The sequence below is a fragment of the Dromiciops gliroides genome, chromosome 1 (assembly GCF_019393635.1).
Source record: "Dromiciops gliroides isolate mDroGli1 chromosome 1, mDroGli1.pri, whole genome shotgun sequence".
Classification (NCBI taxonomy): domain Eukaryota; kingdom Metazoa; phylum Chordata; class Mammalia; order Microbiotheria; family Microbiotheriidae; genus Dromiciops; species Dromiciops gliroides.
The window spans coordinates 542186563-542211286 of NC_057861.1; the positions used below are offsets into that span (position 1 = coordinate 542186563).

General features: G+C 43.7%; 1 protein-coding gene across 3 annotated transcripts in view; it reads left to right on the top strand.

The window, feature by feature from the left end:
• The window catches only part of TECPR1 (tectonin beta-propeller repeat containing 1), an 82345-nt gene that overhangs the window by 21966 nt on the left and 35655 nt on the right, over nt 1-24724 (top strand). For all 3 annotated transcript variants that reach the window (XM_043984210.1, XM_043984216.1, XM_043984223.1), the window contains 10 exons: nt 2205-2330; nt 5836-6010; nt 6126-6226; nt 9770-9871; nt 15805-15950; nt 17300-17790; nt 20547-20692; nt 21894-22049; nt 24014-24163; nt 24437-24594. In XM_043984210.1, coding sequence (XP_043840145.1) covers nt 2205-2330; nt 5836-6010; nt 6126-6226; nt 9770-9871; nt 15805-15950; nt 17300-17790; nt 20547-20692; nt 21894-22049; nt 24014-24163; nt 24437-24594 — 1751 coding nt within the window. The remainder of the gene's footprint in view (nt 1-2204; nt 2331-5835; nt 6011-6125; nt 6227-9769; nt 9872-15804; nt 15951-17299; nt 17791-20546; nt 20693-21893; nt 22050-24013; nt 24164-24436; nt 24595-24724) is intronic.

Genomic DNA, 24724 nt, shown 5'->3' on the forward strand with positions numbered 1-24724 from the left:
CCAACCTCATAGCATGGCTAGGAGATTCAGTGAGGAAAATAGGTGTCAAAATAGTCTGCATACATATTCTTTTTATTATGAATGTAAATAGCTTGTACACAAAGAACTTAATCACCTCCAGACTGTTTCCATACAATTCTCTTATCATCTCTATCTTTATTCAGCACAGGTATAGGTTTTCATACATACTGTTGTAATGGGTGTGTAAATATTTTGCATTCAATCTTTTTTACTTAACAGTCTTTCATACACACATTTCCATGCATCAAGAGAGTTTGCATACTTGTAATTTAAAAATAACTGTATAGTAGGCTATTGTAGCAAGAAGCAGCATGGATGGCAGATAGATGGAGCCACAGATATGGACTAAGGGATTTGGGGCTTTCAGTCTGGCCCATACTGGCTGTGTGACTGTGGACAAACCACTTACCCTCTCAATGTCCCTGGACAGCACTTAGACCAGGTCTTCTTAACCTGAGGTTGGGGAAGGTTTTTTGTTTGTTTGTTTGTTTTTTTAAAGTGAGGCAATTGGGGTTAAGTGACTTGCCCAGGGTCACACAGCTAGTAAGTGTTAAGTGTCTGAGGCTGGATTTGAACTCAGGTACTCCTGACTCCAGGGCCGGTGCTCTATTCACTACACCACCTACCTGCCCCTTTTTAAACATTTTGATAGGGATATTTCATGTAATTGGATTCTTTTATAATTCTATTTATTTTATTTTATGCATTTAAAAACTGCCTTTTGAGAAGGAAACCATAAGTTTCACCAGCCTGCCAAAAGGCTCTATGACACAAAAAAAGCTAAGGACCCCCAGGTCAGACCACCAGTTGCTAATCTGCATCAGTGGAGAGGATTTCCACAGCTAGAGTTCCTAACACTGATCAAATCATAGATCTGGAGCAAAAAAAAGATCTTTTGCCTGTGTGACTCCCCAAAAAAGTCTAAATGGAAGTTGACTGAACTGTTTCCCTTTTGTTATGGGTCAAATAAAAACTCTCTGAAAAAAAGTAAGATGTCCTATACTATTAGACTTGGGTATTACGTTGATTATTCTTGCTAAACTGCTATTTTTTACCCTTTTTAATTTTTTGTTCCAAAGCTGGCTAATGGGGGTTGAGGGTAGGGAAAGAGGGAAGAGGTAAATGGAGGTGATGTAAAAACAAAAGATACCAGTAAAATAAATGTCTTAGAGAAGCTGAGTTATAGAGTAGAGAGAGCTGGTCAGGGAAGCCAGGAAGACCTGAGTTCGTGTCCTGCTTCTGATGCTCACTGGCTCTGTGATGCTGGGCAAGCCCCTTGACCCTCAGTGTTCTGTCCTCTAGGTAGCCTCTAAGAAGAAGAACAGAGAAGGGGCTGACCTGCACTGGTAGAGGAAATATCCTCACTTGGGAGTTCCTTATGTCAATGAAATCACAGATGTAGTCCCTATTTAAAAAAAAAAATTATTATGAATTTAATGAACACCAAAAAAGAGCATTTTAGAATAGAAAGTAGAACAAAAGATTTTATGTGATCTAGTCTCTCTTTCTAGTCCTTGTACCCCATATATATATGTGTGTGTGTGTGTGTGTGTGTGTGTGTATGTGTATATATGTACACACATGTGTATAGTATTATATTTGTCTACAGTGCATTATATATGTGATATATATAGTATTTGTATATAGTACATTATATATCACATATATGTAATGCACTATTTGTTGATGTTGTTCAGTCACGTCTGATTCTTAGGGACCACATTTGGGATTTTCTTGGCAAAGATATTGGATTCGTTTGCCATTTCCTTCTCTACCTCATTTTACAGATGAGGAAACTGATGCAAACAGGAAAATGAATCTTCCTGACTCCAGGCCTTGGTACTCTATCCACTGTGCCATGTAGCTGCCCTTGGAATTCCCTATACACAATATAATACTATATCCTTGCATAATAATGATGGCCAAGTGTTTGTCTTGCAGAATCTTAGGCAAATGTGTCTGCTACATTTTGACTCGCAGGAAATGGATCAGGCTTAGCTAATAGAAGAATGAAAGGTCAAAGAGGGATAGAAATTTTGGACCTTTCAGTAACGATGGTGATAGAGAATTTAATATAAATATTGCATTCTCCTAAAGGGTAGGAAGGAAGATTTTGGAGTATTCATTCTATTTCATGGTCCCATTAGTTGGTTTCCTCTTGGGCTCTTCCTTCTTTGTTTCAGATTCCATCCCACGATGACCCTAAACAGCTTCCTGACCCTTTCAATGATCTCTCCATTGGAGGATGGGAAATCACAGATGAACCTGTAGGTCGACTATCTGTGTGGGCAGTTTCTCTGCAAGGCAAGGTAGTACTATGGTTTTTATTTTTATCCTTTCTCCTAGCCTGGGGTAGGGAATGAGGATAAGGGAAGGAGGTAGGGTATGTCCAGTCAGACTTGTTTTCATTGAGATTCGATGATGGAGTCTATTTCCTCATGTAGATGTAGAAAGGTGATGAAATGTTTTTCTTTTAAATTTCCTAGTAGTTCACTTTGGTGTTGAAGATGCCTAGTACTTTGTCATCAGTGAGCCATTATTTATAGATCACCTACTTTCCATAACTCTGGTCTATAACAAAACTTCCTCTTTAGGAAGCCATAATCCTTCAGAGTACCCTATGCACACACTGTATTATACCAAACTACATTTGTCCTCTGAATCAGGCTGTAGTTCTTACTTTGTGTGGATGGACACCAAGTCTGGCTTTGCCTGTGTGCCCTGCATGTTCCCTTCATCAAATGTAACCCTGAAGTCTCTGGATGTTCCTGCCTTGTCTGTTCATCCTCCTAAATTAGAACACAGATGAAGGCTTGGCCCAGGTGTCTGTAGCAACTAATGTGAAGCCTCATGGTTTAGCTATCACTGTTGATGAGCTTCTGGCTACAAGTACAAGACTTTCACTTGTCCTTTTCTCCATCATAACCATCATTGAGCCCCTCTATCTTTGCATACATACATGTTTCCCTTCAACATAGGGTTTCTGCCCTTCTTTTCCTCTGTCTTCACCCAGTATATCACTGTGTAGTTATAAATGTATATGTATACCATGAAATTAAAGAGATTGAAAAATATTGCACTTATTTTACCTGATTGACCTCCACCCCACCCCAACCAAACCAAAACAAACAAGAAACAAGGTGAAATTTTTGTTTTGTTTTTTCTTTTTTTTGCGAGGCAATGAGAGTTAAGTGACTTGCCTAGGGTCATATAGCTAGCAAGTGTCAAGTGTCTGAGGTCAGATTTGAACTCAGGTCCATCTGAATCCAGGGCCGGTGCTTTATCCACTGTGCCATCTAGCTGCCCCCAACAAGGTGAAAGTCTATCTATTTTTCAAGGCCCAGCTAGATATTGCCTCCTCAGATTATCTCACTCCTTCAAGATTTCCCCTTCTGAAGTCCTGTAGTATTTACTATTTATGCTATTTATTTGAAGCTCAGCAGATACTGCCTAACATTGTTAATTATCTCTCTGTGTGTATTTGATGTCTCCTCAGCTAGACTCACAGGTTCCTTCAGTGTAAGCAGTGTTTTATTCTTTTTTTAAATTCTTTTTTAATGTGGCATCCCCTTTCCCTCTCCCTCCCCTCTCCCCCCAGGCCTAGCACACTATTGAACACAGAGCAGATAACTGATGTTTTTTAAAGGAAAGGAGATTGGGCCCCTTTATTCTGATCAGAGAAGGTGAGACCAATTAGCCAGGAACAGAACAGGGGTATAAGCATGTGTGTGTGGGAATGTATCCCTTAAGTGTATTCAAGCTACCTAGGAATAAATATGCAAGATGACCACTAGCCTTCAGGATCTGCTCTGGTGAAGAAAAGCAGCAACACAGAATATCAAACAAATGGTGTTTGGGGTTTTTTTAAATTTCTGTTTTGGCTTTGTAATGGTTTTGGTAAATTTTCCACACTATTTTGATTGCGCTTTATCCAGAAATCATTTCTATTTAGCCTTAGAATAGCTTGCCTTCCAAATTGTATTTGTCTTAGGCAAATATTAAAATTATGTTTACTTCCCTGTACACATGCTGGTTAATGCCTGGCAGGTGAGATGGGTTGGGGAATGTGGTGGGGAGGAGGGGGGGAAGAGGAGGAAGGAGCCCAAGAACAAATGGCAGAGTTAAGTGGTAGCCTGACTGGGATCAGAAATTTGACAAAATAATTCATGAAATAGTGAAGCCCAAATATGGATAGTGAAAAATTGACTATGTGCATGTGTCTATAGAATTAGTGTTTATTGAATAGTTCATAGGATCATAAATGTAAATCTGGAGGGATCTGAGGCTACCTAGTCCAACCTTCCCATTTATAGATAAGGAAACTGCTCAGGGAATTTAAATGACTTGCCCAGGGTCACACAGGTAATAATTGTCCCAGACAGGATTTGAACCTAGTTCCTGTTTTGTGTCAGATATATACAAGTAGTTCAACATTGCCCCTGACCGCAATAAATAAGGCTTACAATTTAGAGAGGCAAGAAACAAATAATATGCAAGAAACAAACAGTAATATAAAACTGTAATTAAGAACTAAATTAAATCTGCTCAAGTGAAAAAATACATGGGATAGTTCAATGGGTGACCAAGGAGAAAGATCAGTCACAGCCACAGTAGCTGAATCATACATACATTCTTAGAAATGGGAGAAGGCAGAGTCACCGAGCAGACTGTTAACTTTTTTCTCACTTTGCATATCCTTTAGGCCTCTGGGTGGGACCAATAAAACTTGCACATTTGCACATGACAAAGCCCAGACATTTCCTTTACCCTTCTTAGGACCTCCTCTTTTCCACCACCCCATTCCTGGAGCCTTAGGCTGGATTTGTCCCCCTCATCCATCCAGAATGAGTCGTAAAGATCCCAATACCCACGATCCTCATTAACCTTCCTGCTCCTTCTTTGCCTGGCCTCCTTCTGACATCCAACTTCCTCTTTGGACGGGACTTGCTTTTTCATTGTTCAGGGATGCCTTAAGTATAGGCCTCCACTAGGGGGACATGTAGGACAAACTATGTTGCCACTATTTGCAGCCTATTACCTCTCTGCCCCTGAACCATGGGCTATTTAAAAACTGGTGTGTGTGTGTGTGTAGTTTTGGGGCATGTGTGTATATCTGTATGTAGACATTCATGTATGCAATTGAATATACATGTGATTGTGTGTATGTTGCCGCCATATTTAGCAGAGTGCTTAGTCTATCTTCTGCTTAGTATAATAAGCCGACACAGTCAAAGGCCAGGACTTTACACTTTTGAGCTTGAAAGCAGTCATAATGCTTAGGTTGAGATCTGGGGGTTGAAGAGCCACGTTCTGTTTAAAGATTCCAGCACTGCATGTGGGAGGCAGATAGCTATGGAGCCAGAATGACTTCTTTCAGCCCTCCTCCCAAGCTTTGGGAACAGGTTTTCAATCTTCTGGGTTAGACACGTCTACAGAAGGCTAAGTCTCAGTGAAAGTCGGGGAGTTCTTGCTGAGTTTATTTAAAGCTTTGGTGCTTGTATTTAATCCCAACCGGTTCTCTAAATATCAAGGCAAACATAGTGACAACTGTTCTGACCCTGACTTAGGCAGCTTACCTAGTCAAGGTGAACGTAAGAAAATGTTAGTCTTTCTTTGACCCAAAGCAAAGCCACTAGGAACTGTCAGAAACCTACAGCCTCTTACGTAAATAAATACTGTTTAAGGAGTAAAGAGAATAGTCTCTGTTGGAGGGGAAATTCTGTACTGATTCATAGCTATGGATCAGAAAGAGGTCCTTACACCAGCACACAGCATACTTGAAGTTTTCCATTATGCATTTTTCTTTCTTTCTAGGTATGGTACAGAGAAGATGTCTGCCACCCAAACCCTGAGGGCTCTTCTTGGTCACTTGTAGAAACCCCTGGGGAAGCAGTACAAATCAGCTGTGGGCCCTATGATCTCCTCTGGGCTACCCTTTGGGAAGGTCAAGCAATGGTTCGAGAAGGAATTGATAGAAATAACCCTAAAGGTAATGAGCAGATGGTCGCTAACCCAGAGTCTCATGTCCCCTGAAAGCTCAGAGAGCCCTAGAGAACTCTTGCCTGATCTTAGATTTCTTATATTTTTATTTTGGGTGCATATAGGCAGTTCCTGGTCAATAGTGGAACCACCAGTGCCTGAAAATGGGATCATGCACGTCTCTGTTGGTGTCAGCGTGGTCTGGGCAGTCACTAAAGACAGAAAAGTAAGAGTTGGAGGGAATCTGAAGCCTACATTTTGCTCCCTTTTGTGATATTAATATATTATTACTTTTTCATTGATTTTGTGACTCCATTCTTTTTTTTTCCATAAAAGTATTTCATTATTTTCCAGTTACATGTAGAGATAGTTTTCAACATTTGTTTTTATAAGATTTCTAGTTTCGAATTTTTCTTCCTCCTTCCCCTCCCTCCTCCCTCCCTAAGACAGCAAGCAATCTGATATAGGTTATATATCTACAATCACATTAAACATATTTCTGCAGTAGTCATGCTATGAAAGAAGAATCAGAGCAAAAAGGAAATACAAAAAAAAAAGTAGAAACAGTATGGTTCAATCTGCATCTAGATTCCATAGTTCTTTTTTTCTGGATTTGGAGAGCAATTTTCCATCATGAGTCCTTTGGAACTATCTTGGACCATTGTATTGCTGAGAAGAGTATGACTCCATTCTTGACATAGAACAAAGTAGACATTAGCCCCATAACTTGTATCGTCTGTTGAAATTGTCATTTCTGGGTCATGTGATAACTACCCAAAAGTACTGTACAGTCCTCTGAATTGTAGCATGCCTTCTCAACTCTTACTTAGCGTGTTTGACTAGTAGTGGCTGCAGAACCTTTTCCCCATGCCCAGAGATGCCAAGATGAGAAACAGCTCTCGTCAAAGTGATAGAGATCATTTGATTTAATATAACATTGAGCCTTCACTTCTTGGAGATGCCCCGGGGTCAGCCTCCTCTGTTTCTGCATCTAGATTTTCTTCCAGTTTCAGATACTGCAAATTCACGTTTAAAGTCATGACTCTGGAGGCTAGGCACGAACCACAGCCTGGCAGGAAAGATGCCTTATGTTCTCTGTTTGCTACTTCCTGAGAACTGAAGGTAGACTAAGACCTTTTAGAAAGCCTTCCCACAGAAAAGATGAATGCCTTACTCCGCAGCCAACCAGAGAATTAAATTAACCAGAACCCCCAGACATTCTGGCTAATTGAGGTTTTTCTATATTCTTTGTTATGCCTAAGTAGTTGTGAGCTCCAATAGAATTTAAAAGCAGACTTGGTCTCAGCCCTTGGGTTACTCTCTAGATTTGATAGACAGAGGAAACACCATCTAGGGGAGAAGGGCAGCCACTGCCCTGGCTGGTAATGGAGCCAGTGTCCTCCCTCTTTCATGCCTGCTGGTAATGCCTGCTGTGAAAGAGCACAGCTGGCAGTAGGGTGGTTCCTGGCACTGGAGTCAGGCTGGAATACCAGCTGGCATTAGCTCTGAGTCATTGCATGAGGTCTTTAACCTCTGAACCTCAGTGGACCCAATATCTACATCTGTAAGAGGAATGTTGCAAAGGTAAGTGAGATCAGACATCTCACTTCAGGAGGAAAGATCTTATAGCAACAGCATGTGTTTGGGAAGTGCCTACTAAAACTCTCAGCCTCTGTCAGCCTCAGTTTCCTCATCTGTAAAATGGGTGTAATAATAGCACCTACCTCATGGGGTGGTCATGAGGTTCAACAATGAGAGATCTGCACACCTTAAAGTGTTATATTAATGCTGACTGCCATATAAGATGCTAGAGATACGAAGATAAAAATGAAAACATTCCTGTCCTCAAGGAGCTTAAATTCTACTGGAAGAAATTAACCTGTACCCAGATAAATAAACACAAAATAGACAAAGTAATTTTGAGGAAGGATTTGAGATCAAGAAAAACTTCATGGGGCAGCTAGGTGGCAAAGTGGATAAAGCACCAGCCTTGGATTCAGGAGGACCTGAGTTCAAATTCGGCCTCAGACACTTGACTCTTACTAGATGTGACTCTGGGCAAGTCACTTAACCCTCATTGCCCCACAAAAAAACCCAAAACCAAACAAACAAAAGAAAGAAAGGCAGACTTCCCTTGAAGGGAAGAAGGAATTCCAAGAGGAGGAGGTGAATGGGGAAGGCATTCTGGATTTGGGGGTAGGTTGCGAAAGGCAGAGAAAGAAGAGAAGGGAGGTCCTATAGAAGAAAGAGCCAGCAAGTTTAGCTGGAACATAGTATGTGAAGGGGAGTGAGGAAAGACAAATGTGGAAAATAGGATATAACCAGATTGTGGGGAGCTTGAGATGTCAAGCAGAAGTTAACATTTTAGATAATAGGGAGCCACAGAAGTTTCTTGAGCAGGGGAACAACATGGACAGATTGGCACTTTAGGAATATGAACTTGGCACCTGTTTGGAGGGATAGATTAGAGAGGGATGAGGCTGTAGGCAGAGCAACCTATTAGGAAATATAAAAATACATTTTTAAAAAAGAATATAAATTATCAGTAGTGGCTCAATAACCTCTTCTACTGGAGAGTAAGTGTACAAATGTATTTTTAAAAATTTTGAAATGGGGCAGCTAGGTGGTGCAGTGGATAAAGCACTGGTCCTGGATTTAGGAGTACCTGAGTTCAATCTGGCCTCAGACACTTGACACATACTAGCTGTGTGACCCTGGGCAAGTCACTTAACCCTCATTGCCCTGCCCCCCCCCAAAAAAAAAAAATTAGAGACATCTCCACTCCAAATGTTCATGTGGACTATTTGTGCCTGACCTGTGGTAGAGCCTTCCAAGTTCACACTGGTCTGATCAGCCACAGTCAGACACACTGTACCTTGACTCCAATGTAGAGATGTCATTTTGGTCCTCTTTGAGAACAAAGGACAACCACCAACCAGCCAACCAACCAACTGTACAAATATATTTTAAAAAATAGTAAGGATTTATGTTATCAGTAGTGGCTCAGTCAGCCTATCTACTGGAGAGTTAATTTTTCCCCGCTTGCAGAACCTCTAATGATTCTCTGGTCAACAAATGCTCAGCTATTCTAGAAATGGGGTACAGTAATAATAGTTTACATTTGTCTTGCACTGTATGGTAACAAAGCATGTGATAGACATCCTTGTCTGATCTTCACAACAACCCTTTGATGTAGGTAGTGCAAATATTGTCACTCTGGAGAGGCCTTGCCAGCTGTTGTACAGTTAGTAAGTGTTAGGGTGGGGATAGGGATGTCTGCACCTGTGGATGGGAACTCTGCGGTTCAGCCTCTTATCTGAAACTTTAGCCAGAGAGAGTTACCTGGAGAGCACTGAGAAGCTAAGTGACTTGTCCAGGATCGTCCAGTCAGTTTGGGTCAGAGGCAAGACGTGAGTTCAGGTTTTGCTGGCTTCGAGGCCAGCTCTCAATCTACTGTTCCATGCTTTTTTGTCATGCCAGCAAAAGTATTAGGGCTGGTGAAAATTGCAGCCTTTTTTTTAATGACTTCTTGGACCGACTTGTGGTATAACACAATTAGTTTACCTTTCCTATGATTTGGGGGGGGGCGGGGCAATGAGAGTTAAGTGACTTGCCCAGGGTCACACAGCTAGTAAGTGTCAAGTGTCTGAGGCTGGATTTGAACTCAGGTCCTCCTGAATCCAGGGCCAGTGTTTTATCCACTGCATCACCTAGCTGCCCCACCCTGTGACTTTCTAAGGATGTGTTTTTTCTTCCTTGATTTCCCCAGGTCTGGTTCAGAAGAGGTGTCAACTCTCACAATCCCTGTGGCACCAGCTGGATTGAGATGGTTGGAGAAATGATGATGGTAAACGTAGGGTTAAATGACCAGGTAGGACGGCACAATATGTTGGGAACATTTGTTGGGTGTTTGAGCCAGTGTACAGATATTACCATGAGGATGCCTGGGGTAAATAGTACAGTAATGACTACTAGGTGAGGCAGCCTTACCAAAGATCAGGAAGATTGCCAAGATTCCAGGCCACTAGACAGGATTTTTAAGACCTCAGGCCATTGATTTTCCCCCTCCCCTCCTCTGGGAAAAAGTACGCAAGCAGAGTTGGCCTGCCCTCAGGCTCTTGGGCATGTGCCCAATTACCCTCTAGAAGAGGCCACCATGTGGATACTTAGAGATATATAGATGGGTTGGGTTGGTTTTAGCCAGAGGTTGGTACTGGTTTTGTTCATCGTGGAAAGATATTGAATGGATTGTACATTTTTAGTGTAGATTAATAGGGAGGAGGGTGCTTTCCTAGATAATGAAAAGAGATCATTTAAAAGTGCTGAACAGACAGATTTCTTTATATCTGGCTAAATTCTGGCTTCTTGAAAATGTTAGACAGAGTATAGAGACATCTTTATCTTGCATCCTCACTGCTTAGGGTAGAGAAACATTGTTGGAGTTCATGAAAAGTCCAAATTTGAGAATGCATTTTTTTTAAATTATGAAAGTATTTCATTATTTTCCAGTTACATGTAGAGATAGTTTTTAACATTTGTTTTTATAAGATTTCTAGTTTCAAAATTTTCCCTCCCTCCCCCCCAAGACAGCAAGTAATCTGATATAGGTTATATATGTACAATAACATTAAACATACTTCTGTATTAGGCATGTTATGAGAGAAGAATCAGAGCAAAAAGGAAAAACCTCAGAAAAGAAAAACAACAGCACCAAAAACAAAAGAAATAGTATGGGTCAGTCTGCATCCATAGGGAATGCATTTTTTAAAATGCAACTCTATAACTTTCTTAAACATTTGTCATCTTTTGTAGATGTGGCTGTAACACTGCTAACCCACCATTAGCAGGACAGGTGCTGATGGATTTACACTGATTTAGCTACACATTCTCAAACACGGGCTTTCTCCTCATTGTTACCTGTATACTTTTTTCAGGGTTAGGTGTTTAATGCCATGTCTGTGGAATAGAGGTTAAGTCTATAAGCCCATAATAAGTAGAATAGCCACTGACTCAGGCCCATAAAATAAATTCGTCCAATTACTTATGTAATATTTTCTAGCTTCCACTTAGCTAGCTTACTTGAATGAAGAGATGAAACTCATTCATAATTATTCACTGCAACCAAAGAATCCTGGAATCTCAGAGTTGGAATGGACCTCGTCTTTAGTCAATCATCAGTCAACAAGCATTTATTAAGGACCTGACATCCACCGGGCACTATGATAAGCACAGGAGATACAAAGAAAGGCAAAAAATAAAAAAGCAATCCCTGCTTTCAAGTAGCTTAAACTCTAATGGGGCAGACAGCGTGTAAATGGCTCTGTACAAACAGGGTCTGTACAGGGTTAGTTGGAGGGTATCTCAGGGGGAAGGCACTAAGACTAAGGAAGATTGGGAAAGGCTTCTTATAGAAGGGAGAACTTTGGCTGAGATCTGAAGGAAGTCCTGGAGGCTAGAAGGAAGAGGTGAGGTGGGTGAGAGTTCCTGGCTTGGGGAGTGGCCTGTGAAGATGCTAAGAGTGTGGGGCAGCTAGGTGGCGCAGTGGATAAAACATTGGCCCTGGATTCAGGAGGACCTGAGTTCAAATTTGACCTTAGATACTCACTAGCTGTGACTCTGGGCAAGTCACTTAACCCTCATTGCCCTGCAAAAAAAAAAGAAAAAGGAAAATGCTCAGAGTGGGGAGATGGATTGTTGTGCTTGAGGAGCAGCAGGGAGGCCGGTGTCCCTGGATGTTGGGGTCAGCTGACACCAGAAGCATGGATCCCTCTCCTCTTTCCCCAACAAGTGGTTTTCTAGCTTCCTCTTAAGGACCTCCAGTGATGGAGACCACTCTGCCTCCCGAGGCAGTCCATTGCACTGTTGGATAGCTCCACTTGTTAAAAACTTTTCTTGAATTTAAATCTAAACTGGTTTCTCTGCAGTTTCCATTCCTTACTCCTTGTCCTGGGGCCAAAGAGGGACAAATCTAATCCTTCTTTCACCTAAAAAGCTCTTGAAAAACTTGAAAACAGCTCTCCTGTTTCTCTTTCCTTCCTTCATGCCTTCTCTTCCTCCAGCCTACACATCCCCCCATTCATCCTACCAACCTTTGTAAACCACAGTCTCTTGTCCCCTCATCATTTGGTTTGCACTGTCATTTTCCCACCCTTTCCCCTCCCCCCAACATGCTCCAGTTGGTCAGTCTTCCTTCTAAAGCATGATATTACAGCTGAGGTCAGGATGTGGTCTGACCAAGGCAGAATACAGCAGACCATCACTTCCCTAGTTCTGGACATGCTATTTCTCTTAATGAGATAAAGTGTTGTCCAACCGTAACTCCCTCAGTAATTGTACGACTAATTTTTTTTATTCTTAGTGTAGGAATTTACAAACAGTTCACAAAGTCCTAGAGTCCTGGGCAGCAGCCCCTCCTTATGCAATAAGTGTAAGTGTACTGCCCAGACCGTCATCTACTTTTTTTTGGAGAGGGGCAGGGCAATGAGGGTTAAGTGACTTGCCCAGGGTCACACAGCTAGTAAGTGTCAAGTGTCTGAGGCTGGATTTGAACTCAGGTCCTCCTGAATCGAGGGCCAGTGCTTTATACACTGTGCCACCTAGCTGCCCCCCTTCATCTACTTATTAATCAGCATGGAAAATATAGTAGGGCCACAAGAGACTTCCTTCTAGGCTGACAGTAATCACTTACTCACACCAGACCCTGGGTCTGATCATTCCACTTAGGGGGAAGAGTATTAGATTTAGAGTCAGTGGACCTGAGTTCAAATCTTGTCTCTGTTACTTTACTACCTGGATGATCTTGGGCAAGTCTCTTAACTTCTTTGAGCCTTAGTTTCCTTATCTGCAAAATGAGGAGCTAGATTAGATGACCTTAGAGGACCCTTCTTAGCTTCAAATCTGTGGGCCTAAATCATACCTAGCCCATATTTTGAAAAGCAGCATGCAGTGGATATTGTGCTAGACTTACAGTCAAGAAGACTTACTTTAAAATTCTGCCTTAGACACTTACCAGCTGCATTAACCTGGCCAAGTCACTTTACTTGTCACTTGGCTTCAGTTCTTTACCTCTAAAATTGAGGGAGTTGGATTAGATGATTTATAAAGTCCTCTCTGGATCTAAATCTCTGGATCCTATTATCTCCATCCTTTTCTTGTTTGTTTGTTTTTGTGGGGCAATGGGAGTTAAGTGACTTGTCCAGGATCACACAGCTAGTAAGTGTCAAGTGTCTGAGACTGGATTTGAACTCAGGTCTTCCTGAATCCAGGGCCAGTGCTCTATCCACTGCACCACCTAGCTGCCCCAATCCCCATCCTTTCTACAGGCAGTCCATTAATGAAAAGTGTATGCCTGGATTTCAGCAAGTCATTTGACAATGTTTGTGGCATTCCCCTGATCTACCAGTCTAGTAACCCTATCTAAAAAACAAGCTTGGACTACCATCGATTGTTCTTGGGGACTTATAGGAATTCTTGCTTCCCTTTCAAAGAGTTTACAAACCATTCCTTTACTAATGTGCTTATTATTTGGCCAAGAAGTGAAGTCAAACTCCCCTGCCTCTATGGCTTAGAGAATTCACCTTTGCCTTTTAAAAAATGAGAACTTTCGTCTGTTTCTGATACTGTGGCACTTCTCCAGTTCTCTGATTTTTCAGATCAATAACTATTAGCATGCAAGCAATTCATACATTAAGGTTCTTTTTAAAAAATAATAAACATTTTTAAGTTTCAAATTTTATCCCTCCTTTCCTCCCTCCACACCCTCCTCCCTGAGGTGGTGAACAATCAGATATGGGTTATACATGTGCAATTATGTAAAACATTACCATATTAGTAATTTTGTATAAGAAAACTTGAATAAAAGAAAAAAAATGAAAGAAAGTGAAAAATAGCGTGCTTCAATCTATGTTCCATCAATATCAGTTCTTTCTCTGGAGGTGGATAGTACGCTTCATCATTGATCCTTTGGGATTGTCTTGATAATTGTATTGCTGAGAATAGTCAAGTCATTCACAGTTCACTGAACAATATTGCTGTTGCTGTACACAATGTTCTCTTGGTTCTGCTCACTTCACTATACATCAGTTCATACAAATCTTTCCAGACCCATTAAAGTTCTTTTAAAAAACAATTTGTTCTCAAACATGCTACCTCTTGGTTTCCCTGTTCATGGTCTAGCAAATTTCTTCATGGAAAACACTCAACTTTGGTTGAATTATTACCTGTTCCAGATTTAGTTTCATCAGAAGCACTAAGGTCTAAGTGAATTTGGCAAATGAGAAGGGAGTCCACAGTACCAACCAGCTACCTGGATTGATTCGAGATCATTTTACAGCAAGTTGTTATAGTCACTTGGCTTCCCTTCAGAAAAAATAGGAAAATTTAGATGTGACCTGATTGGTTTTCAACATATGAGACCCAGCTCTCCCAGCCCGGGACCTCTCTTCAGCTCTGGCCCCCTAAGAGATCTGCAGCCAGGCCACAGGCCAGTGACTACTCCCAGACTCAGGACAGGAGGGGCAGCAGAGCCCAAGAGCCAATTAAATTGTGCTCTGCCCTGCCCTTTCTACCCTTAATCCTCTCTTCCTCCCCCTCAATATGACAATGACAACAGCAGTGTTTTAGATAAAGTGGTGGTAGGAAGTTCAGCTCCGGGCCAAATTGTAAAGTTGGCTTTTTGCAATTTTTTCCCCCTTTACATTTATGTTCTTCCCCATCATCTGGTGCTCCCAGCATCCCCTTGACCAGGGTTCAGGTATTAATTCTGATGACTACTAGCTGTGTGGCAGTGTGACTTTGGGAAAGTCACTCATCTTCTTGGGGCTGCAGAGTAACTGAGCAGGCGCTGTTCTGTGTTGGTAAAGGGACCAGAAGCATCTTATGCTACTGAAACCACAAGTTTAGTCCCCCAAATACAACATGCTGATGGCCCCTTCTACCATCCCTCTCACTACCAAAGTTCTTCCCTTCTCTTATCTGAATGGAAACCCTCTTGGGTTCACCCCAGTCCACCCTCCACTCAGCTGTCACAATGATCTCCCTAAAGCTCGGGCCTGAAAATGTTGCCTCCCTTTTCAGTAAACTCCAGTGGCTCTGTTACCTCCAGGATCAAATATGAGCCTTCTGTTTGGTTTTTAAAGCCTTTCATAACCTGGCCCCCTCCCAGCCTTTCCATTCTTCTTCCTTCTTCCTTCCAAGACATTCCACTTCCTACTCTGCATTTTTACTGGCTGTCCTGTGTTTGAAACTCTCTCCTTCATCTCCAGCTCCTTTCTTCTTTTAAGTCCTACCTTCTGCAAGAAACCTTTCCAAGTCCCCTTAATGCTAGCACCTTCCCTTTGGGATCATCTCCAGTGTATACTGTATGCATCTTATTAGTACCTAGCTTTTTACATGTTTTCTCCCCCATCAGGCTGTGTACTTCTTTGAGAGCAAGGACTCTTGTTTGCCTTTCTTTGCGGCCCCTGTGTCTAGAACATGTTGTCATTCGGGCATGTCCAACTCTTAGTGACCCTGTGGACCATAGCACACCAATACTGTCTGGGGTTTTGTTGGCAAAGATACTGGAGTGGCTTGCCATTTCCTTCTCCAGTAGATTAAGGCAAACAGAGGTTAAGTGACTTGCTCTGGGTTACAGAGTTAGTAATTGTCCAAGGCCACATTTGAACTCAGGTCTTCCTGATGCAGACCTAGCACTCAATCCACCGAGCTACCCAGTTTATCTATCCCCAGTGCCTGGCATATAGTATGTGTTTAATAAATGCTTATTGACTTGACTCCAGACACCTTGTTTCCTCCCTTTTTTAGGTTTGGGGAATTGGATGTGATGATCGAGCAGTTTATTTTCGACAAGGCATTACACCAAGTGAGCTTAGTGGAAAAACATGGAAGGCCATCATTGCAAACAGAGAGAATGACCGATCTCACACTGGCAGCTCATCCAGCCTTCTTAGGTAGTGTGTTTATGTGTGTGTGTGTGTGTGCGTGCGCGCGCAGTAAGAATGGGCTCGGTAGAATGGCGAGGATGGGATAGATATTTTCCAGTTTAGGAAGAAGGCCTAGTCTTCTTCATCAGAAGGGTGTTAAAGTTCCACTATTTGAAAAGCATTAGATGAGGCCCTTTGGTCTTCAAAGGAAGGAGCTGACAGCAGTCCCATTCTTGGTCCTCTGGCCTCCGGACTCTTCCCCATTCCGGTACATCCCAAGCGTCACTGCCAGTCCAGCCTTCCTAAGACACTTTTACCTTGGCCCTGCCCTGCTTCAGAATTCACAGTGGTTTCCTATTGCCCCTTGTATCGAGTCCAGACTCTTCTGCCTAGTTTCCAGCCTCTCCATAACCTACCCCACCTTATCTATCCAAACTTATTTTTTGCCTGCTCCCTGGCACTCCCTTTGTATTCCACTCAGACAGGTTTCTTTTTTGTTCCCTCAGACAAGTTGTACACATTCGCACATCTCTGCCTTTCTTCATACTGTTTCTCCATAGCTGGAGGGCCTGTCCTTTTGCCTCTCATCCAGATCCCATCCATCCTTCCAGGCCCAGTACAAACACTGCTTCTTCCATGAAGCCCCCAGCTTCTCCAGCATCTGGTCTCCCCCTTCTCTGGAAGCACATAGTGCTATACTTGTTTCATTTCTGCTGGTCCTGTCCCCCCAGATGATAAGCACCTTGTGAGCAAGGCCCCTGTTCTATACATCTTTTATCCCTGACAGCCCTTAGCATAGGCTTGGGGGCAGAGGAGGTGCTTAGTCAGCCCTGGTAGATTGGGGTTAGGTGGCCATAAAAAGAGAAGGATTCGTGGAAGAGCCAAATTTGGAGCAGGGTTTTGAAGGAAGGTGAAAAACGTGGACTGGCAGAAAGATGAGGATGAGTGAGAGCCAGGTGCCAAGAAAGCTGTCATAGAATCAGGCTGCAAGAAATGAAAGGGGCCTTAGTGGTCATGGAGTCCAACCTTGTTGTCTAGAACAAGGCACAGGGTGGTTAGATGACTTATTCAAGGCCACACAGCTGGTATGGGGCAGAGAAGGGACTCTGAGCTCCTAGCTCAGTGACTGACTGAGAGGGTAACACTTGGCATTCCTCTTCTGAGCAGAGCTGCCCTGGTTCCATCAGACTGAGACCCCCTTCCCCCCCCCCCAGAGTGGGGATAAAATGAGTGTCTCTGACTCCTTCAGCTCCTCCAATAGGAATCCCTCCACCTACCGATATCCCAGGACATGGTTGGGGGGGGGGGAGGAGCTGAGCTCTTCAGGTGATTCAATGTGTGTATAAACAGTAGCCTTGCTGTGCTTTTATACCCAGTGCTGGCTGTTTCTTTGGTGATGAAGTGAGAGGCAGTGGTGACTCCTTGGCTCCCAGTGACACCGATACTTCCTCTGAGTCTGAGAGGCATGGGCTGGTGTCTGAGCATGAGCCGTCTCCAGGTAACAACAGACTCCACCCTGAGAGCTCCGATGTGGGTTCAGGGGCTCAGGCGGACCCCGGTGAAGAGGAGGCAGCCTCATCTGGAAACAGAGATGGGAAAGCTCAGGCCACAGCTCCCGCTCCCAGGCCAGACCCTGCTCCAGCTGAGCTCCCTTGGACCAACATTGACCTGAAGGAAACTCGGAAGACCTCTTCCCACTTAGCAGCCTGCTATGCCGAGACCACCAGCCTCTCCTCTCTGGGGCTCTTTCCTATGGGCTTGGAGGAGGGCTATGGAGCTGACGATCACCCACTGTGGGCCTGGGTGTCTGGAGGAGGCTGCACAGTGGACACACACACAGTTCTGAAGTGGTTCACTATTCAGTCAGGTATTTACCTTCTTGGGCTGGGGTAGGGCTGAGACTTGGTGAGATCTGGGGGCAGCTAGGTGGCGCAGTGGATAGAGCACCAGCCCTGGATTCAGGAGGACCTGAGTTCAAATCCAGTTTCAGACACTCAACACTTACTAGCTGTGTGACCCTGGGCAAGTCATTTAACCCTCCTTGCCCCACAAACAAACAAAGAGTTGGTTAGATCTGACCTGACATAGGTACAGAGATAATCACAGAAGAAATAAAGGTTGGGATGAGCTGAGGCAGGTCAGGCTCCATGCATGGGATGAGAGTGATCTCAGAGATAATTAAGTTCAACCCTCTCGTTTTACAGATGAGGAAACTGAGGTCCAGGGAAATGAAGCCACATAGGGTTCATAGATTAGTGGTGCAATGGACTTTAGAGGTCATCAAGGACAGCCTTCTTATTTTACATATGAGATAATTGAGGTCTAGAAGGGTTAAGTGACTTATCCAGAATCACTTAGCTGCTAAGTATCTGAGGCAGGATTTTAACTCACATATTTCTGACTTCAAGTCCAGTGCTCTGTCTGCTTCATCAATCCCGATCATCATCAGGATCCTTTTTTGTATCCAAAATATATAGATTGTTATACCCCTGACTTAGGTTTGGAAGAGAAGCATGAGTCAGTTGACAATATATGTTGGGGGGATGGTTTGGGGAAGGGAAATATGGTATTATCTAAACTGATCTAGTTTTCTGGGTACAACAGGGAATTTCTCCCACCACAGGTAGACAAGAAAGGGACAGACAACTTCAGTTCTAAAAACAGACTAGTGTTTGCTGGCAGGAAAGTAAGGGGTCTTCCAGCTGTACCCCAGAGCTCTGAATGTACTGGTTGAAACATCTGTAGTGTTCACTCACCTTAAGGGCACTCCATTTTCATTTGGTGAACATTTAGAAACCAAGATTTGGGACCTGTTCAGGTGCTTTGTCATGGGATCCTTGGGGGAGCAGCATTAACAGCGGCAGGGGCCTCAGAGCAAACTGCCCGGCCAACCCCAGTTGTCCCCTGCGTTTATCAGACAAGGGGAAAGGCATTTGAGGAGAGTGCCCTAAAATCCTTGAATGGGGTGCCGTTGGCCTATATGCCATATCCCTTTTTGAGACTGGTTAGCTGGATTTTCAGGGCATTGTTTGTATAGAACTCCCCAGAGGGCAATTCTCCCCACCCCCTTTCCTGGCTTTGAAAGGCTAAGAGAGCAGATGCTAAAAAACTTGAGGAGTGAGTGTCCTTTTGGATTCCTCTTCCCCCCAGAGCCAGAAATATGACTTTGTAAACAGGTACTGCATGACAAAACTCTGGGCAGCAAAAAGTGGTGGGCGACCAAGACTGGAGGGGCCAAAAGATGCTCTTTTCTGCCATGATGTTTAGCCATTCTTAGCAATCCCCCTCAAGGAGTCCTCCTACTGGGAGCTTGATTCATTGCAAAGATTACTCTTGTGTCTTTCCTGCTCCCTCCCCTGCTTCTTACTGACTTTTAAAGTAGGATATGAAGATGACCCGCAGATGTCAGAGTCCTGAAGCATTTGCCTAGTGGTAGGGATGGGTTGCACAGAACCATCCAAACTCTTTAGCCCAGGCTCCCTTGTGACCAGCAGCACACACCTGCAAAATGGTAGGCCAAGGTTACAGGTGCAGGCCATGGCCATCAATATGAAACAGTAAACAGGTCATAAATGGTTCATATCAGCATTGCACCTGTGACTTTGGATCTGTTAGCACTCCTCCCTAGTCAACTGTGCTAACTAGCTTTTTATTTAATTTCCTGAGGCTCAAGTGTGTGTGTGGATTTTAGAAACGAGCTTTTAGGTGATGGATTCAAGATGCAGAATTAGACATACATTTTTAGATATGGAGAATTTGGGAATTTGTTTTACTCAACTATGTGTATTTTTGACGACAGTTTGTTTTTCTTTTTTTATTATTGGAGATAGGGTGGGAGGGAGTAAATACTTGTTTACTGAAAAATAAAATAACATGCAAAAAGAACTAGCTCCCACAGTATTGGGTAGCAGAAATCGCTTGAGATCCTTTCCCCTTCTTTACTTCTCTCCCCCAGTTCTTCCCCCCAGCCCTAATCCATTTTCACTCTCCTGATGAGGTTAGCTTATTTTCATCTTAGCTTAAGAGAAAGGCATTAACTGTGACTGCATTCCTTTTAGAGAAAGGACAGTCCACTGGAAAGAGTTCTAGCTCTGGAGTCAGAGGACGTAGATTCAGATCTTACCTCTCATAATTATTACCTATGTGGCCTTAACCTTCTTTGGCCTCAGTGTTTGTATTTTTAAAATGAGCAGGTTGGGGGACAGCTAGGTGGCACAGTAGATAAAGCACCAGCCCTGGATTCAGGAGGACCTGAGTTCAAATTCGGCCTCAGGCACTTGACACTTAACTAGCTGTGTGTGACCTTGGGCAAGTCACTTAACTCATTGCTCCATGCAAAAAAAAAAAAAAAAAGAGTGGGTTGGACTAGGTGACCTCTACAGTCCCTCCCACCTCCAGAGCTATGGTGCTGTGATGGAGTTAGGACTTATCCATTAACTAATGGTTTCTGACAAAGTGAAGAAGAGTGATTTTGTTTGTTCTTCTGTTTTTGTGATTCTTGGGAAAAGCATTTTTAAAAAGGGGGTTGGGGAAATGTTTGCCTTTATTTGGCACCCTCCTTCATAGAGTGATGCTTGCTCACCCTAGACATGGCCAGGACTGTCATGTCTCTCTGGCTTTCAGGTCTCTCCACCTCTATGCAGACATTATCCTTGTCCATCACTCCGGCCCAGACAGCAGCATGGCGAAAGCAGATTTTCCAGCAGCTCACTGAAAGGACCAAGCGAGAACTGGAGAATTTCAGGCACTATGAACAGGCTGTTGAGCAGGTGGGCATGGATACTTCTCAGCCCTTCTCACTAGTTAATGCCATTGTTGCTTTTTCACTGTCAGAAAGACAAAATTTATGCTGGTGTCACTCCACATTGAGCCTTGAACTTTTTTTTAGGGGGCAGGTGGTGAAGCAATTGGGCTTAAGTGACTTGCCCAGGGTCACACAGCTAGTAAGTGTCAAGTGTCTGAAACCAGATTTGAACTCAGGTCCTCCTGATTCCAAGGCCAGTGCTCTATCCACTGTGCCACCTAGGTGCCCCAGCCTTGAACTTTAAGTTGTTGATGGCAGTGTGGAGTCTCTGGGCCAACAAATTCTTCAGTCACTTAGAAGCCTTGTCCTAACTCCAAAACCAGAAATACCTGGGAACCAGCCCCTCATCAGTCAGGGAGCATAATAATGATGAGTAATGATAATTATTTTACACTTTAAGGCATCCATGGGCTAGTGGATGATGTTGTAGTTGAGAAGCTCTGAGTTTTGAGTCCTACCTCTGATCCTTACTGGCTGTGTGATCCCCGACAAGTCTCTAAACCTCTCAATGCTCTAGGCAGCTCTGAAAACGCTGAGTCACAGAATATGGGCCCATTTGCAATGGTAAAGAGAGTCTCCTTACCTAAGAGTTCCCTAGGTTCCCTCCCTGCTCTTTACAACTTACAGAGCATTTTCCTCACAATGCCTTTTCAGTGCAGGTACTGCAATATGCCAAGTCCTGTTTTATAGACAGAGAGGTCAGGGTTTCCATGGTCATCCAGTCAGTAAATAGCAGAACCAGGAGTCAGTCCCTGGTCCTCTGTTCCACTACAGCGTGCTGCATTCTGCTGTCTCTTGAGAGAGCTCTGCCATTTAATGAATGACCCGATCTCCACTGATGACTGAGCACCCCACCTGAGGCCTAATTAGGCCCTCTGTGTCCTGGCCTCTTTCTCTATAAAATGGGCGTTCCAGAGCTTGCTTCTTCCTGTGTCATAGAGATAAAGCAGTAAGAAGTGAGGGATAAGAAAGCCCATGGGCCTCTTGGGTGCCTTTAAAAGGTATCACCTGCCTCTCATTGGTAGGAATAAGCACGTGCTCCAGACGTGGGATGTGGGTCTTTTTCAGAGGGCATAGGTCTAGAGCCGCGTGAGGCTCTTCAGGCCTTTCACGTTTTTTGCCATTCACCCTGCTTTGTATTCACACTCTCTGGGTACCTCTTGAAGTCGGTGTGGGTGAAGACTGGCACACTACAGTGGTGGGCAGACTGGAAGCCCCACAAGTGGATTGATGTCCGGGTGGCGCTGGAGCAGTTCACCGGGAATGATGGAACTCGAGACAGCATCCTTTTCATCTACTACATGTTCCATGAGGAAAAGAAGGTGCTGTAGCTGATGGCGAGGGAGAGGAAGGGATTGGGGACCAGGGTAAGCCCTGGAGGGGACCCCGAGGAAGCCAGGATGGAAATAAGGGACTTGGGTTACCCTCGGCAAAACTATTTGGGGAAGAATGTATCTGAAAGTATCCAGAACCATAGGAATTCCTGAGGGCAAAATTGGTTATCAAAAAGGCTTTTATTAAATTTAACTGTATATGTTTATTTGAGAGGGTAGAGTCATGGAGAATAGTGCTGTCAAACTCAAATAGAAAGTCACTATATTGACTTAGAAAACCACAACATTATCTGTGTTGTATTTTTTATTTATTTTGTTGAACATTTCCCAGTTGCATTTTTAATTTGGTTCCGGCCCTGGAGTTTTGCAGTCTGCTTGTGGCCTTGAGTTTTACACCTCTGATGTAGAGGATAGGGTTGGCCTGGTCATGAAAAAGATTGGGTTCTAGTCCTATTTCTGACACACACTGGCTGTATGAGTCTGGGCAAAATCACTTTACCCTAAAGTGCCCTGGGTTCCTCTCTAAGACTAGATATTGCAAAAGGCTCTGGTCTGCAATGGTAAAGGAAGTTATTTCCTGCTTGCTTCTTACACCAGTGGCATTATAGGTCTGGTTTAAAAAATGTTAAGTTACACGTCTGGTTTTTTAAAATTGCGAACTCTCCTGAGTACAAAGCCTTAGTTCCTGTGTTCTGGGAGCTTCCTGCCTCCCAGCAGACACCTGCTGGCTCTGAGTGATAGGTGTAGGCCCGTTGTCCAGGATACTAATACTGATTAAGAAGCAGAGCACTGATAGCCACTGTAACGATTGGAATGACACCACCTGCTGGAGAATTACTGTAGAAGAGTTCCGCCTATTGAGGGCAAGACCAGGAGTCTTTTCTTTGGCGGCAGGAAGTGACGCGGGCTAGTGGGAAGAGGAAGGAAGAGACTGGCGCTCAGTCTCGGGCTCTTTCCTCTGGACTCTGGTGGAGAGCGGAGCTAGAAATGTGCTCTCCCTTTAATAGATAGGAATCTAGGCCTTTCTCTCTCTTTACCAAATTCTTATTCTCCTTAATAAATGCTTAAAAGTCTAACTCTTGCTAAAGCTTATAATTTATTGGCGACCATTCATTAGATATTTTAGACAGTTTAGCTAGAATTTTAGCCCTTAACACCACATAGTTGGTTCTGAGACCCTGTCCCCACCCTGAGACCTAAGTTTCAGTGGGTGACTTAGATTAGCCAAATATATGGTGTCATTTGTTGCTGTTCTAACAACCTTAGTAGACAAGTTAAGAACGTGAAGAGCACAGGGTCTGTCTGCTTCCCTGGCTTGTCCCTGTCTGAGAAAAGGGTGTTGGTAAGGAAGGGAACACAAGTGAGTAATGAGATCTGAGCCTGCTGCTGAATGAATGAAAAGCAGTTTTTAAGCACTTACTATATGCCAAGCATTGTGCTGAGTGCTTGGGATATGGACACAGAAATGAAACAGTTGCTGCCCTCCTTGAGCTTATGTCCTCATGGGGGAGGTCAGTGGAGTCCTCCGTGGAGGGGAGCTGTGCACAGAGAACGGTGTCCGAGAATTCCTGACCTGACCTTGGTTTCATTCACTAAGATGGTGAATGGAACACTAGAGCAGTGCATTAACACACCCTTTCCAGGGGCCACAAGTGATTTGATTACAATTCTCAGAGAAAGAGGTGGAAGGTGGAAAGGGGAGGAAAAGAAGGGACATGTGGTTGTAGAGAAGAAAATTATTGTGGTGAAGACGGGGACACACAGTCCCAGGGAATACAGAGCCAAGTGACCTAGCTCCTCACGGGCATGACTGTCTGTAGTTAAGAATACTGGGTGAGGCACAGGCAGCATCTGCCCCTAGTCCCCTTGATGTTGACAAAGGGTACAGATTGAACCCAAAGGAAGGAAACATCAATGGAAGCTTATGGTTTTTTCCTACCCTCTTTGAACAGTACATCCACATATTTCTCAATGAAGTGACAGTGCTGGTTCCTGTGCTAAATGAGGCCAAGCATTCGTTTGCCCTCTATACCCCAGAGAAAACCAAACAGAGGTGGCCCATCCGTCTTGCTGCAGCTACTGAGCAAGAAATGTATGATTGGGTGAGTTTTAAACCTCTTGGGCATATGATTTAGCTGAGGTGAATCTTTTGGGGCAAGGCTTTGAATGACCTATTCCCAGATTCACGAATCAGGATTTTTAAAATCCTCTAAATACCAGGCTGCCATTAGGGGCAAAGGCCACTCTTCCTTTCTCCCTCATAAAAATGTACAAGTTACTCCCTCTCACTCCCTGGAAATTGTCCTCTGAGATTCTTCTGAGCTTTCTTGCTCCTCTTCTGGGTCAGTTACTTGCCATCTGTCTCATGTTCGCAGCTCGCTCTACTCAGTACATCCTGCTCCGAGAGCCGAAGGATCCAAGGCCGCCCTTCCCCCCAGGCCATCTGGTCTGTCACTTGCAAAGGAGACATTTTTGTGAGTGAGCCCAGTGTGAACCTGGAGGCATCCATGCATCCCATGCCATGTGACCAAATGTAAGCAATTCCCAGCATGCTCTCTGGTCCATATGTCAGAAGTGTCTGTTGTCCCATCAGCCTGATGTATTTCTTTACCTCCTGGCACCCGAAGGATAAGTACACCTCAAGAGCTTCCCTGCAGAGACCA